General features: G+C 35.1%; 1 protein-coding gene across 5 annotated transcripts in view; it reads left to right on the top strand.

Moving 5' to 3' along the window:
• Positions 1 to 17,349, top strand: part of SAMSN1 (SAM domain, SH3 domain and nuclear localization signals 1) — a 103,823-nt gene that overhangs the window by 72,909 nt on the left and 13,565 nt on the right. For all 5 annotated transcript variants that reach the window (XM_087937516.1, XM_087937515.1, XM_087937517.1 and 2 more), the window contains 3 exons: positions 7,262 to 7,333; positions 8,307 to 8,459; positions 10,494 to 10,626. In XM_087937516.1, coding sequence (XP_087793642.1) covers positions 7,262 to 7,333; positions 8,307 to 8,459; positions 10,494 to 10,626 — 358 coding nt within the window. The remainder of the gene's footprint in view (positions 1 to 7,261; positions 7,334 to 8,306; positions 8,460 to 10,493; positions 10,627 to 17,349) is intronic.

The following is a 17,349-nucleotide window of genomic DNA, read 5'->3' as shown; positions in this document are numbered from 1 at the left end:
TCTAAAATAAATACTGTATTTTCCAAAACTATGATACATTAAATACTTATCTTATTCATTACTTACCAATTTCAGTAGCAGTTTAGAAAAGACAGACTGAGCTTATTAAGACTATATCTTTCACAAAAAGTTAGTGAGCTACATAGAGAATTAAAAAACATAATTAGGTAAGTTTTTTTTAAAAAAAATAAAGTTTTATTGAGTTTTAACAAAACAAATAAAACATCTTATTTGAGTACAGCATAGTTCCGGGTTATCACATTTCCATACAGACACAATTTCATATGCATATTCATCTTATATATTCAACTTCATATCTTATTACTCTTTTTCCAACTTCTCACTATTTCTCCCTTTACTTCTCTTAATTTTCTTTTATGGTTATCTCATTTTCTTCTTATTCAACTGTATTTCTTTTACCTAAATTTCTATATCTTTTTATTCATTATATTTACACTTTTGTCTGTCTTATTTATAATTTCATATGTTCTCTTCCAACATTCTTAAAAAGCAAAATTCCCTCTATGATTGCCAATCGGAGTGCAACACCTTTAAGTCTGATTGTTATTATCATATGAAATCTCATTAAACATTAAATTTGTGCATTCAAAAATTATAACATTCAAATTTCTAGTATCTATTTTATATCATGTAAATCTCATCATTCAGACTCTGCTTGGTACTTCCCCTTGAAAATGTAAAAAGAAAAATTCTAAAAACATAACAAAAAACTATATATATATATTTGTTTTCTGAGGTTCTCGTGGGTATTTGTATGTGGATCTTTGGTTATTCGGGTCTTCTCCCGCGTAAGATTCGAAGTATCTAGGCAACATTTCTTTTTAGTGAACAGCATGGTTACAGGCTTCGCATATACATACAAATATGACCATAGTTACATATTCAGTTTTTATATCCAGTTTCTTATCTTAAATATGCTTTCATATATTTTCTATTTTATTGTGTTATTTCAAATATTTATCTCATTATTTAATTCACTTATGTTAACTTCATAATCATTATACTTTAGTACTTTTAATGTCACATTTGTATATTTCATCTTAAATTCTGGTTAAAAAACACTTCTTCTATAAATTGGTTTCCCCCCTAAAATATCAATATACGTGCACCACCTGAGTTACATATTCATTAATTTTCACCCCTTTTAAATCCCATTGAAAATTCAGTATCATTACACAAAACATTAAATGTAATAATCCCTTTAAAAATAATAATCCATTTACTTAGCATATATAAATCAGATTCTGCATGGTTTTGTCCCTTTTTAATTTCATTAAATTTTTCAAAAGAAAAGGACATATTAATCTACTCAATCAAACAGTGAAACAATCCTATACCCTAAGATTAATTCCATTTCAGCTCTCCTCCTATATCATTTCATTTATTTCAGTATATTTAATACACATATCCCATTAATTATTCCATTCATATTTAAACAAGGAAGAAAACCAACATTCCAATCCTAAAAATATTTATATTAATAAGCTTATTTCATTATTTGTTACAATTATCTCTATGCATAAAGAAGAAGAGCATTAAATCCCATTATCAAAAATAACAATTCTGTTTTCCATCTTATCAATCTATATGTCCCTATTTCCTAACTATAAATTTATTTGTATTACCCCCAATACCTTGCAGAATCCCCTTTCTAAATATTGTCACCCATTATCTCTATGTCCAGTTAAGCAATTTTTCCCCATTTGTTTATAATTCCCATATTTCTTTGTTCCCAAATCCTGTCTCTTGTTCCCTCTTTCCCCTTATCTTTTCTCATTTATTCTTTCACTCCAGTTTTTATCCCCCTTTCTATTTACAGCTTCCTTCTGCCCTTTGAATTTCTGCTGACCCTTTTCCCTTTTTTTAATTTTTCAGATATTCCCCTTTTTATTAAATTTCTTAAATCTCCTATATTTATTTCCAACTCGTTTCCTCTTTCTTTCCAGAGTTCTTTGTTCTCGAAGGTCACCAAAGATGGCTCCTTCAATAATTTGTTCTGCTTCCTCTTCTGCCTTTTGTTTTTGTTGTTCATATTCCGCAATCGCATTTTCAAAAAAATTTAAAGCAAAACCCAGTGATTCACCTCATTCTTGTAGTATGTCTTTCATTTTTCTAAGTTGTAAAACTTTCTAATTGAGCAATTTAATCCAAATAGTGTCTTTAAAGTTTATTTCCATCAGTCAACTTTTATTTTCTTCCTCTGAAGTTTTAAACCTCTGCTAATCCAATGCCAAGTCCATGTCAGAATCAACAATTAATCCAAGGACAGAATCCTCCTGTTTCTTTGTTACAATGTTTCAATTTTTCAAAGTTCTTGCTTTATTGTATCAATTTTCCATACAGTTTTAAGAAACAGAGTCTTTTAAAAGAAAAACAAGTTGAGTTTAACTTAGATGGTGCTTTTTATTATACTAAATCGTCATCCCCTCTTTTCTTTTTTCTTCTCTATTATTCAGAGCTTTTTAAATCAGAGTTTTCTAAAAGAAAAAAAGATCCAATCCAATTAATATTAAATTTCCTCTTTAACAATCTATAGTTCAGCTTTAATAGTGCCTATATAGAATCAAAATATACTTATCCAAATTGATTATATAATTTCTTCTCCAGCTTCTAGCTTTCATGATTCAAAGCCTGACTGTCAAAAACAATTCAGACTTTTTTTTTTCTCTTTCTCTTCACCACTTTAAATCCTTTAAAAGTTCTTTGAAATGTTAATCCTGGGGGTATCTTCCATTTAATTATATTGTCCCGTTCCTCCTGCTGTTCGCTTCCTTTTCTCTCTCCTGTGCAGTCTTATTCCAGTCAAATCTTCCCCTTCAGGGTGGCCATTTTAGACCACTTCAGGCATCTTCGGGAGGGACTAAATGCCAAGCCAGGGAGGGGATTTGCGACTCCCCTCTACCCAGCTGATGGTCTCCCCTTCCTCCACTGCCCCTACGAGGCAGCTTCTGCCTCAAATCCAAAGGATAGGGACTCTCTGATGCCAAAGCACGGACCAAAGCCGTGCATGATAGCGGTCAGCGGTCCGTCTTCAGGGAAGCTCAAAACTGGAAGCCATTGTAGGACCTTTTCAACTCACCAATCAGTGAGTTATATACAGTTTTGTATAATCAGTCCAATCCAATCCAATTGTTTCTACCTGTAGAAACTCTGAGTCCCATCCATCAAATCGTTTTCTTATGAGAAGTAAGATGCATGCCAACTTCGTTGTTGTGCTTGCTCTCTGAAATGGTATCTCCCACCCACTTTTTCATAAGCTTCGAAAAACTTGGTTGTTTTCACAAGCTGTGCGATAGGGTAGTGTGGAGCCCATTTTAGTTTAATTTTTTTCTATTTTAGGATTGTGGGTTTGTTTTTTTGGTTTGCCATGTTCTCTTTTTATATGTATTGTTTTTCTTCTATATGTAAGCTACTCAGAGTCATCAAGTCATGAGAAGGTCTCTAATTAGTTGTAATTAATTGATTATTAATAATAATAATCCATAGTATAAATTGCATAGCTGCTCTAATTTATTAGTGCTCTCACATATAACAGTTGATACAGGTATGTATGCTTTTTAGGTTAAGATTTGGGATAGCAAATGTCCATGTATTTATTCACACAATTCACAATTCACACCCACATGCATAGAAACACACTTACACTTAATTCTTTTCTTCTCACACAATCTACCCAAATATTCATTTCTGAATTCAAGGAGTAGACTCATCTGAGACATCCAGGTAATAAGTTGGCTGTGAAAAGAAATAGATGACTTGATTTCCTGCTATTAATAGTAGTAGGAAGCCATCTTCCAGACTGATCAGTTCACCAGTAGGAAAAAGTGATTTCTATGCATTGAATCACAGCTTCAAAGGGGAAAATGCAACTAAAACAAATGACTAACGCTTGCATTTTCCAGTGCATTTTTCAATCAAAAAGATCTGAGAGCTTGGAAAGAACATTTGGGCTTTCTGAGTTTTGCTGCTAATGAATGCAAACATGTCCCTCCTGTAGCAATTTATGTTTCAGGAGGTTAATTTGCTTAATGTAGCAATTATGCCAAAAAGAATCTCTTAATCTTCTGGAATCCTGAATGCCAGTGTCAAAACCAATGGGCCATTCTTGTTTCTAAGAGGCTGCACTTTCTTTAAAAATGTAGCTAATACTGGAAGGAAATAAAGCTTGCATGTTGCTATGTTAGCTTCCTGAAATTGAAATTTGCTGAAGCTAATATTGTGGGTCACGTGCAATGCAGAAGCAAGCAAAAATCATGTTTCATAGGCATATATAAACAGATACATATTTTATGGAGCCCCAATTCTTCTATGTTTCTTTTTACTAAAACAGTGGGTTAAGATGCATTTTAAAAAATGACAGCTGTATTGATTATTTAATGGAGAACAGAAAAACAAATAGGGGTCAGAATGCTGGAATAAGCCTGTTTAATGCTCTCCTGTGCTACAAACCCATTATCTATAATGATAAACCCCCCTCTGAAATCCTTATTAATGTTTAATAAGTGCAGAACAACACTAAGCTAAATTACATGTCAACATGGCCCAAGGCTTCTGTTTAGAAAGCATATGAGATTCTGAAGGGATACTTGATTTCCCCAAGCTCCAGTTGAATATGAGAAGAGCAGCAATAAGCATAATTTCCCATTTGCTCCTTGATGTCCCACTATTATACTGGCATTAAAAAAAACAGCAATTCATAGCAGGCATTCTGACTAAACAGAAAGTGCTGTATCATGACATGAACTTCTCCTTGTCTAGTTAATTAGGATGGTAGGTGATTTCCTCAGACCTTTTTTGACTTCTATTTTCCCATATCATGGAGCATGGTCAGCAGGAATGACAAATTTAGCAAATGGTATCAAATCAGCTTGATAGGCCTGTATTTTGGGGGCCTGTGTTTATAGCACTCTATTGAGCTGTTCTTTATCAGATGTCAAGACATTGGTCACTAGGGCCATATATAAATCTTAAAGTAAAATGTTACTCCAAGAGTTTCATCTGTACTCATGAAAATAGAAACAACTTTTCCAAAGAGATTGCAGGATTAAAAATGTTCATTGAGGCCACAATCTGGGGGAAAAGGATTCACAACACCAATCACTATCATGGATTTCATTTAAGTTTCCTTATTAAGTACTTGCATGTTTTTAATATCATCAGGTAACCTTCATATCAGGACATGGCAGCAAATTGCAGTTCTCCAGACACTTAATCCCTTACTTAGCAACTGGATTACTTGGCCAAAGACTGTCATGTACAACATGGCTAAATTAGATTCTACTTCAGGCAAGAATAAAACCATAGGGAGAAAAATTGTTTGCTTTCTGCAATGCAAAGAAGTTCAAGCTTTCAAATAGGTATATGCTCCAAACTTCACATTCTATGCATTTTCCTCTGAGCTAACAGACACATGGTTGTTCACTTGGTGGCCTTGAACTGAATCACTGAGGCATATTTCTGTAAAATTATCTCCAGCCTAGGAACTGCTAGTTGCTATCACATCAGATTTATGGCTAGCTTGGCTTTCAGTAAACCAGTCAAGTAAATGTAATTAAGAAAAAAAAATCCTGAATGCTAAATATATATCCTTGGCAGGAAATCTAACTGAATTTATTTTTACATAAATGTACTTCAAACTGCCTCTCACACTTAATATGAAGCTTTGTCTATATATGGACAAAGACTATATTATTTTATATTGCATTTCAGACACATAATTTGTAATTACATTCAGTGTTCTTGATGTTTGAGACTGCAATTGCAAAGGTGAAGTCCAAGCAATTTAGTGAAAAATCTGTATCTTAATTGATATTAACTCATCATGAAAGAATTAAATAACTGTAGGCAATTTGCTTTTATAATACTTGAATTAAAGTAATGCTCTCCATACAACTTATTTATGTGTTTTGGGTATGTTTGTGTGTTTGTACTTATGATAAATAATAGCATAGAAAATTTACAGTAAGTTTCTTTTCAAGAAGCATTATTTTACTTCAGCTAGTTGTGTAAAGATCATATAGGAAACACATCCCCATTTGCATAATTATTTTTTGGCTTCTGAAAATTAGAGATTAATGTAGTCTATGAACTAAAATAAAGATTCACACTAAAGCTGAAACTAGCAAGCATGGTCTATATATAATTGTGAGCTATATAATGTTGAAATTATAATTTTAAGCTGCTTATAAATTATTCTGCCAATGTTTTTAGTTTTAAAGAATGTAAAAGAAATTGGATTTAACAAATATAGCAAATGTGTGATATATGAGTAGGTTGAAACACCTTCTAAAGTAAAATTTCTGCAAGGACGCTACTTTGTAAAATGCACAATAAGCATCAATTGTATACTATTCTTTAGCTCAATACTACTGTTACATAAAGGCTGAAATACCCACAATCTCTCTAAGCCCATGCCATAAATCACTTTCAGCATCAACATGGAAGATATAAAAGAAGACAAAGAAATGATTGATAAATTCATTAAAGTATGCTGTGGTTTTCATTGTATAAGCAATAAATATATAATTCTTATTTCATCTTGGGAACCCCCCTTTTTTTAACTATTACCATCTGGCAGACAGTACAGAATAACAAAAATAAGGACAAATAGGCTGAAAAACAGCTTCTATCCCAGGGCAGTAGCTCTTTTGAATTCTGCTGTATGGTGCAGTGTTGGTGTGGTGTTGGGGGTTTTAGGTTCAATGTGTCGAGGGTGAAGGATGTGCGTTTGTGTTTATTTCATGGTCATGACGTGCACTGAAGATGGTGTTTGATTTCATTGTACCAGGTGCAGTGACAATAAACTACACTAAACTAAAATCACTATTATTTTAATTTTGTTTATTGACCTAAACAATGTTTGGCAATAAGGTAAATGTGTGATTTGTTTACTTATGAAATTAGTATAGCCACTCATTTTGCCAAAAACGAATCTGGATAGTACACAAGAATATTGTTGTTATTAGTTGCATCATTCATATGGTTAATATAGCCTCACAATACAATATCCTAGTTCATTTAGTGAATATGATTGAAATTACCTGTTCGGCAATTTGCATTCAAAATTAAAGTATTCGCAACTGATAATTTCTGTTCTGCAAAAGTCTGTTTACTTTATCTGAGATATTTTTTGCTAGTAATCCCCAAATATATGATAAATAATTTTTCCAGATTATAGTGAATCAGTTTTAAAGATAACAACAGCATCCAGTATATATAAGCATTGATTTCCTTTTTATAGAGGTCAAGCAGCTTTGGAAAATTTGACCATCACAGACATCACTCAACATCAAAACCAAATGATTCATCTGAGGTTTGTATACTGTGCAGTCTAGTTCATTTACATCACATCCCTTTGACTTTTCAAGATATAATGGAAGGCATATTTTGTACAATAACCAACTTAGCTCCATTTGATTAAAGTTTATGACCTCTAAAATAAGTGTTTAGTTGTAGATAAAAAGTAACCCCCCCACTCCACATTATCCATAATCAAAATGTGAATTGTTAAACCAGAGTGCATGAAGTTGAAAGGGTCTGTGGTATTATTAATTAATTATACTAGTGCTTGCTGTTTTGTAGATCTTGAGATGCTACAGTCATACCTGACCTAAGAGTTTTAACAAAACCAACATATCTTGGTTCATTTTTGATACTCTGCTAAATTTTACTCCTCTTCCAGTGGGAGAAGTCAAGAACTTCTGTTTTTAAAACATTTAAAGCCTCCAAAAGAAGTGAAAAGAAGGATTAGTGTAATAACAAATCTCTTGTACCAAATGCCATGCCTTGTATTTCTCTTGCAGGTTCTGGGGTTACTCTGGCATTATGAAGATTTTTATATTTCTTTCTTCTTTCACTGAAGCAAAACATTTATTTTTTAGTAGAAAAGTTGTGATTGCATTTGCAGATTCTTACTGATGGAACTCTTGCTATGATAGAAGTGGAGCTCTATTTCAGGTGATATGTTGCCATGTAGACTCCAGCAAATGATTTTCATTATGACATCACTGAATAAACATGTTATTCACAAATACAACATAGTTAATTGCAATGGAAAGCTTGAGATTACAGAATTCTGGTTCATGTGGAAACCTGCGTGTATATACCATTCCGACTGCAGACAAGTGCAATTATTTGTGGATGGTTGGCTGTGTCACAGCATAATTTAGAGAGGGGAAGTATGGTTCACTGAACTCTCAGGCAAATATATTACCTGAATAGAGCTGTGTGTGTGTGTGTGTGTGTGATTATTAAAAGTTTTTCTTTCTTGTCCTCTTTTTAAATAGCTAGATGAAGTATATGCCACATGTGATGGCACAGAATTGAGACAAAACAAACCCAACAATGGAGGAAGCATTGGAAAAAAGATGCGAGCCATTTCTCTGACTATGAAGAAAAAGATGGGTAAAAAGTACATTAGGGCACTTTCAGAGGAAATGGTAAACTTTTGTTTTAATTTACTGTTTTGCACCCTGAGACTCAGGCTCCATTTTTTTTTCTCTTTATGCAAGTTCTTGGCAAATTGTATATAATTTATAATTTTACCTTTCTGTAAAATGATCATTTAGCCAACTACAGCAACTCTGACTCTAATTATGCAAATCACATATATTTACAATTGCAATACAGCATCTACTCAGAAAGACTGAATCAAAAATGCACTAAAAAGACAAAGCAAGAAGACAGAAAACACACTTTATTTTAACCATTATTTTGTTGTAGCTTGCTTGCATACTTGCAGTGTTCCATATCTAAGTATAAGGTACATGAAAGAAATTTAAGGTTTAATATAAGGCGCCTGAATTTTAAGTTTTTTGCTGCTAAGTACTGAGTATGTCATGAGCTAAGATTAACCCTCGGATAAATACCTTCATTGGGCAAAATTTTTAAAAGCAAAAAAAAAAAAAAAAACTTCTGTGGATAACTCATTGACTAAATCTTAGATCCTTGTAGGCATGTTCCTCTAGTTACGTTTCATAGATACTCTCACACCACAGCCATGAAACAAAACAAAACAAAAAAACATTTCTGGCTTTTCATGAGAACCATGTTTGGTTCTTCCCATACATGAGGCTATAGCAAAAATTTGTTTTTTATGCAAACCATAACTTCCTCTCAGAGCATTCCTTTCTCCAAAGATAAAACAGAAAAACATAGCTTCTTCCTACTCAAGTTATCCAGAAAGACCAATTGCTGACTCCAATTTTCAAATATAAGTAACTTTTTTTCAGAAATCAGATAACTCATACTCACAGCTTTAATGAATATTCAGAAGGTTCTGGGTAAGGACATCATGTTGGAAAGGCATGCAGCAAAAAAACCTAGTGATATAATTCTAATAGATGGAAAAGCAGAAAGAGGCTCTTAAGACTTTCCTTGCCTCTGTTTCTTCTTCTCCAGAATCTCATACTTTTTTATATTGTGAAGCTAAAATTGAATTGGAATTCCTTTCATGGAAATATTTGTAAAAGCAGCCTTCTTACTTGTTATATTTGTAATGTATGAATTTAGAAAATTTTCTGAGGACACAAAAATGCATATGGGACATATTCAGAAGAATTTTATGTTGATTCACTTATTCCTTTTATGAGGTAATTATAGAATTGCCTAGTATATTTTATTCAGCAACATATGCATATAATATGAACATATCTTTGTTCAAATTAACATTTGAAACTGATATTAGGCATATACAATCAAATATGTTAGCTTTAAAATATGTTCAATGAAATGTTGTTCAACAAATGTTGTTCAACAAAATTAAAAAATATGTGGAAACAGTTCAGAGAAAGTTTGTAAAATGAAAGGGCAGGATTTGCTGAAAGTACTAAAGACGGCTGCGAGGAATTTTTTTAAATGAGTCTAGCAGAAGGTAGACAGAATAGACCAAATATTCAATAAAGCAAAGATATGTTTCACAAAGTATATAAACATAACCCACTTTTAAAAATGCATTGTGAAGGACTGAAGAAAGAAATTGTTTCTGGAAATGCCACAATGATGTCCTGAGAAAGAAAACAATGCTAGTGATCTTTATTCAAAGAACAGAAAATAATACACCCAAGTTCCCGCTATAAGTAAAATGCATGTTCACAACTCCTTCATGCAGCCTATTGTGGAAACAATAAAGTACAGCTATATTCAATGATTTCCAATAGAAAATCTTAAATATATCATGCATAGAAACAAATTTGTTTTAAGATTTAAGAAAAAGAAAAAATGGGTCAGTTTTATTTAGGAGTTAGTAACAGAGCTGTTAGTAATAGTAAATGACATTATATAAAGTATTTGTGAAGCTATTGTTACACAATTATTTATCAAATGGTATGTAATGACCATGTAAAGTCTTGCTATTGTAATGCTTGTCTGAAAGCAATTAATTAATTAAAATGCCATAAGTTACAAAGTGGATATCGTATAATGAAGAGCAACATCAAAAAAAAAATGTTCTCTCTCTCTCTTTATTTCTCAAGAATGAAGGGGGGAAAAGTTTTTCTACCTCAAATAGGGACAGTCACCCTGGAGGAGAAGCAATCACAGCTTCTATAAAGGCAAGTGACTCCATGGACAGCCTGTATAGTCTTAATAGCGGCCAAAGTTCTTCAAGTAAGTAAAAAATAGTTATATAAAAAGTATATGTGCATGTGTAACTGACTGAAAATATTAACCTTATTCAAATAATATCTTGAACATAACACAGCCCTTTTCTAGTCCAGGAATTGTAGATGATCAGCCTGGTAGAGAATTCTAGAAGTAAATATTCCAGACTTTTCCAAGTTATGTCCTCCAAGCAATCTATAAATAAAAAAGTTTGGATATTCTCTGCATAATAATAATAAAATATCAATGCATACTTGCAGATTCACAATAAAAAATAAATATGGCAAATGTAGGTCTTTGGAAATTCTTCAAAGTGATTCACTACTATTTTTTTTACAACAGTGTAAAGTATTAATAATATCACAAAAGGTGATTGATGTATTAGACATACAATTAGCCAGGGGAAGATAGTCCCAAAGGTGAGAAAATATATAATCTCTGAGTTTATTTTACAACCATATTTGCTATGATTATTAAGTGAATCATTACAGCTGTTAAGTGAATCATAAATTCATTAAGTGAATCCAGCACCATGGAATTTGTTCCTCGAATGGTAATCGTGATACAACCATCATAAATGCATGCCCATTGCCAAGAACCCAAATTTTCACCATGCTGCAACAAACATAATTGCAAGGATTAGCCATAAGTCACTTTTCAGTTTTGTTGGAACTTCAGTTACTAAATGAACAGCTATACTGGAAGTTGAGGATTACTTGTAAAATGTTTCCAGGTAGCTATTTCAATAGTAAGAAAACTGTTAAGAAATTGGGGTTATAGGAAACTTGGCAAGATTCAGAAGACCAAGAAAAAAAAATTGTGCAAAAATGACTAAATTGGCAATTCAGAACCCACAGATCTGCAAATGAGCTCCTTAAAATTTTAGCTGATGCTGGAGTTGTTGTTCAATCCTCTGCAATACAATATTGCTTATACAGCAATATTCTGCATGTAAGAGTTGTCAGAATATAATCTTTACTCGATTGCATTACAAAAATCATTGTCTAAAGTATGTCTGAATTAGTTTGAAATGTTTGGAAACAAAGTGCTTTTGATTGATGAAACACAAACATTTGGCCACAATGTAACAAGGCACATTTGGAGAAAACAAAATGAAGCATTTGAAGAACAGAATACCTTGCTGAATCTTCCTAGTTGCTTGGCCATGAAATATTATGTGGGTGGAAACATAAATTCAACTAAAATAGCTGAATACTTATAAATTTTATTGGAAGTGAGCTCTACTACTATGGGGGTGAGGTCTAGTCATGAGCATGGTATATAAAATTCCGTTTCTTTCATTATATCAGTATAAAGTACATGTTACGGCCTGCTCTATCTGATTGTCAATACACATAAAAATTACGAAAGACCTATTGTCTGGTGGGACTCAATGCAGAGGTTCTGACCAGTTCTGGAGAATTGGTAGTGGAAATTTTGAGTAGTCCGGACAATCAGCAAATACCACCTCTGACTGGAGGTTTTACAGTCTCCTTCTCCTGATATGCCCACCAAGCCACGCCCACGGAACTGGTAGTAAAAAAAATTGACTCCCACCACTGACTCAATGGTCAAAGAGCAAAAACTGATATTTTACTGAATAATTCTTATATAGCCCTTTATACTGTCGTTCTGTCCCATAGAGTTGCCTTTTTATGTTTGTTTGTTTTTTTAAATAGAAACCCAAATAATTCTTTATTCTCAAGCAGAATGGTTCACTGACATACCAGCTCAATTTTCATGCCTTAGGTCTAGACTCTAGGTCAATCATATTTTCAAATAAACGTAGTTTCTGCCAGTTGAAGTGCTCAAATACAGGATAATATTTTGCAGATGTTCATCTTTCTAATAATTTTAATAGAGAGCTCTAAGGGTTTGCATGAAACAGAAAATGTATTTTATTTCAGATGGAAAAAAATACACCCTTTGTATTTTGGAATTCTATTGCATTATAAAGATTGGCAGACCTGAAATCCAGACCATTCAGTTTCTTTTGCATTGTGGATAAAACAAAATATGGGATAAGTTGGACAAGGCAGATTCACTTTGTTCCTCCCTCTCTTCTGGGCCAACAATACCTTTTCCCAAAGGTGGGATTCTATAGGTTCGAACCGATTCGGTAGAACCAGTTGTTATGATTCTCCGTAGTTCGGAGAACTGGTAAATCAGGCCTCTGGCTGGTTTCCACCCCACTCTGTCTGCTTCTCTGCTCCCTGCCTAGTCAGTCCCTATCACGCATGCGCAACATCATGCACGTGCACGATATGCCTGCAACCTGCTGCCTCTGCCCACTTCCTTCCATTTTGCTGCCACTGCCACCACCATGCACAGACATACCATACTTTGGGAGGGATTGGGGAGGTCTCCACGGCCCTGCTACCACTGCATGCCTTCCCCGCTTCTTCATTTTCCCGCCACCCGCTGTTATCTGGAGCTCAGAGGATCATTCGGTTCATCCCAGACCAGGCGTGTGAGTGTGTTTATATGTGTGTGTGTGTGTGTGTGTGTGTGTGTGAGAGAGAGAGAGAGAGAGAGAGAGAGAGAGAGAGAGAGAGGAAAGAAAGAAAGAAAGAAAGAAAGAAAGAAAGAAAGAAAGAAAGAAAGAAAGAAAGAAGGGAGAGAAAGAGAGAGAGAGAAAAAGAAAGAGCAAGAAAGAAAGAGAACGGGAGAGAAAGAAAGAGAGAAAGAAAGAGGAAGGAAGAGAAAGAGAGAGAAAGAAAGAAAGAGAGAGAGAGAGAAAGAAGAGAGGGAGAGAGAAGAAAGTGAATGAGATAAATGGATGGATAGACAAATACATGGAAGGAGGGAGGGAGGGAGACAGAAAAAAAGGAGAGGAAGGAAGAACACAAACCCTGGCTTCAGAAGACTCTTTGAAGCAGCACAGCAATCTAGGGCTGGGCTGCAAGGGATCTTGGAAGTCATCTAGTCCAACCTCCTGCTCCAGAAGGAGATCCTTACAGAATCATAGAATATCAGGGTTAGCAAGGTGTTTGTGTGTGTGTGTGTGTGTGTGTGTTTCAGGTGGGTCTCCTAGCTTTAGAAGGAAAGAGAGAAGGAGGAAGGGAAGGGACAGAAAGAGAGAGGGGGAAAGAGAGAGGGGGAAAGAGAGAGCGGGGAGAGAGAGAGAGAAAGAGAGGAAGAGAGAGAGAGGGGGGGGAAACGTTTGTTACAAAATTTGAATCCTACCCCTGCCTTTTCCCTATCTTACTTTAGACTACTGATAATACTGTAGCTTTTAAGCATAGCATACCCATCTGTCTTACCCACCTCTTCAATCTTTCCAGTTCCTTTCTTTCTCTGTCTTTTAGCCATCATCGCTGTTGGTGTCCTGGGCTTCAAGTGTAGCCTATACAATCAGTCCGTCCATTTCCCAGCTGTTACCACCATGCCTCCTCCTGCCAGTACTCTTGTTGCTATTCCTTCCTTCCCCAAAAGCATTTGTTGTGCCTAGATTAAATGTCCTTCTATGTGTGCCTAGGCCAAACAATTAAACCAAAATCAACCATGGTTAATGCATGGAATGTTTTTCCATCTCTCTTTTTGCATTTCTAGTGAACTCATCACATTACTAAACATATCTTGAAATCAACCATGTGGATATCTCCAAAAAGATGAATTTTGGGGGCTTCTAAACATATTTTTCTCCTTAGTGGTTTTTCTGCAATTAATAAAAAAGTAAAGCAGTTCTAAGAAATCATTGAAAGCAGAGGTGGTATTCAGCAGGTTCTGACCAGTTCTGGAGAACCGGTAGTGGAAATTTTGAGTAGTTCGGAGAACTGGTGAATACCACCTCTGACTGGAGATTTTACATTATCCTTCCCCTGCCATACTCACCAAGCCACACCCACAGAACCAGTAGTAAAAGAATTTGAATCCCACCACTGATTGACAGGTTACAAATTAAAAGAGGGACTGCCTGAATTGTATTAATACTATGAAATGGGTTACTGAGGAACTAAACCATCATAAACCAGCAGAAACATTTGTATTTCATCTCATTATTAAACATTATGTGCTATCTTATAATTGTATATATATATATCTAATGTTAGTGCATGGAGACATTTGTCCAATATGTTTCTTAGATGAATTTAATTTCCCTATTTGGGTTTAATTCAGAACAAGGTTCACTGTAACCAGATGCATCTAATATCCATATGCTATTAAAACTCTCACGTCTGTTTGTCTATTGGTCACCTTCAATTGTGCAAAACCGTGCATCATAGGATAGCAATTGTTGAACCAAGATACCTAAAATTGGCTAATTTATAGAATGCATTCAAAATGAAGAACACATTACTCTTATTTAATTTTGGCAAAGTTGTAACCACTTTAGTGTTGTACTAAAACAGCTATACTACACTCCTCAGAAAGGTTGGTAGGTTGCACGGCATAAGAGAAGTTAGGAGGAACATATTCCCACCCTCTTTCTTACCTTCCTCTGATTCCTCATCTAATTGGGCAAGTGGCGATTGATTGTTTTGGAACTAAAGCCAAAACTTAAATATCTTAACAGCAGTGGGCAGCAAGGGAAGGAAAAGGGAACATCTCAGATGTCTGCTGGCAAGTTAGGATTGGCTGAGGGGCACCAGCAGTCAAAGGATGAATGCTCATCTCTTTGAAGGGTGGGGACCCTTGGAGATATGCCAGGATGGGCAAGCAAGGATGGGCCATTGATCCTTTTGTTCCTTCTACCCCAAGCAAACTAGTAGGCAGTTCAGAATGTCAACCAAGGAGGCAGCTTCAACAAGTGTCTCCTGAGAGTTGTGAGAAGAGGGGAAACAGCCTATATTATATATGGAAAGGAGGATGAGCCAATGGGTGATCTAGTTTCTTTTAAAATCCTGTTGTCACAAAAGAAGGCATAGGTTTATTTTATCATTGCCCTACTTCTGAATTTAATTCCTGTTGCCTAACTTCCTTGTAAAGTTTTCAGAAATATCATGATCTAACGAGTCTATTTAGACAGTTCCGAGATATATTTAAGAAAACTTATCAGGTATGATTATTTACTTGTTATGTATGCTGTTTTGGAGAAAATATATTCACAGTATCGTTGCTATCAAAAAAGCATTTGAGTGGAATACTACAGTGTTTAATTAAATGTGCTGAAGCAACACTCTTCAACTTTGACCAAAAATAGAACCTCTGAAAATAAAACTTTCATTCTGCAGTCCATGTGTCTGAAAATATATTCAGTAACATATACAGTAAAAATTGATTCCCATATGCCTGAATTTAGAAGAAATATTCAATGATTGCTTAAATAATATATGTTTTGTTAAGTTTTCGCAGGAACTTACATGTATGGTATTCAGCTTTGTTCGGATATTTTCCCACATCATTATAGTTGTGCTTTTAAAGTTGTAGCAACGTTTCGGCAGAATCTCATCTGCCATCATCAGGCTTCTATATAGCGTTTGTCTGCGAGTCAGACATTCACAGCCATTTCACTTTTAAATTTGGTGCTAGCCTATGCTGTGCCAGAATGGTTTTTTCTTCATCCTGATTGGTTGGAAGTCTTGGTCTGTGTTTATTGGTCTTGGAATTTGATGTGTTCTGCTTGATTGGTGTTTCTAATATCTTCTGTCTGTTTTGTAGCTTTTTTTGTCTTGATTGGCTGGCAACATTGTGTTTCCTGTATTGGAGGCTTTTAGTGCAGCTTGGCTTCGGGTAGAAGGACAGCTATCATTTATTAGGAAGCTAGGTTTCATCTGGGTGCCTGGTTGGGGTCTGTTTGAGCTGGAGGTATCAGGGGGAGGCTGTTTGTGCCCAGGTGTTTGGCTGGCTTGTGGTGTGGAGATTTTTTTGTTTGTGATGGCAGGCTTCCAGATAATTGACAGTCTGATGGAGTCATCTCTGCCATTCATGCTCTCAGGTCTTTTTTCAATCTCTATGGCTTCTCTGATAATTCTGTAGCTGGGGTTTTCTATAGTGGCTAGGGTTTTGGTGCCATTGAAGTTGATACTATGACCTGTGGCTTTCATGTGTTGGACTAGTGAGGAAGTGTGTTCCAGCTTTTTTACTGCATTTTTGTGTTCATCTAGGTGGGTACTTATTCTTCTATTGGTCTGTCCAATGTATGTGGCAGGGCATGATGCACAGGGGACTTTGTATATGCCTTGGTTTTCCAGGTCAATTTTATCTTTGGGGTTTCTAAGGATGGCTGCTATTTTTCTGTCTGTTTTGAAGGCAGTCTTGATGTGATGTCTGTGTAGTATCTTGCTGATTTTGTCTGTAGTACCTCTTATGTAGGGCAGGACAGCTGTTCCATAGGTCTGTTCATCTTCTAGGTCTCCATTATGTCTCAGTGTGTTTTTGTGGACCAAGCCAGTGATTTTGTTTTGTGGAAACCGTTGGTTGTCAGTACTTTAGTCAGGATGCATAGTTCAGTCTTTATGTGTGTCTTGTCTGCCAGGCATTTGGTTCTGGCAATTAGTGTTTTGGCCATGGAGTTTATTTGTGCTGGGGGGTGGTGGGATTGGGCATTGAGGTAGCGGTTGGTGTGTGTTTTCTTCTGGTATATGGTGTGTCCTAGTGTGCCATCTGTTTTTTTGTAGATTAGTACATCTAGGAATGGTAGTTATTTATTTGTTTCCGTTTCCATGGTGAATTTGATTTTGGGGTGTGTGCTGTTTAGGTGTGTTAGGAAATTGTTTAGGTTTTCTTTTCCATGGGGCCAAATCACAAATGTGTCATCGATGTATCTTAACCATAGTTTGGGTTTGT

Source organism: Pseudonaja textilis, chromosome 7 (genome assembly GCF_049901715.1).
Source record: "Pseudonaja textilis isolate UNSWEBS1 chromosome 7, rPseTex1.2, whole genome shotgun sequence".
Lineage (NCBI taxonomy): Eukaryota > Metazoa > Chordata > Lepidosauria > Squamata > Elapidae > Pseudonaja > Pseudonaja textilis.
The sequence above is the reverse complement of the archived record's forward strand: the minus strand, read 5'-3'. Positions and strand labels throughout refer to the sequence as shown.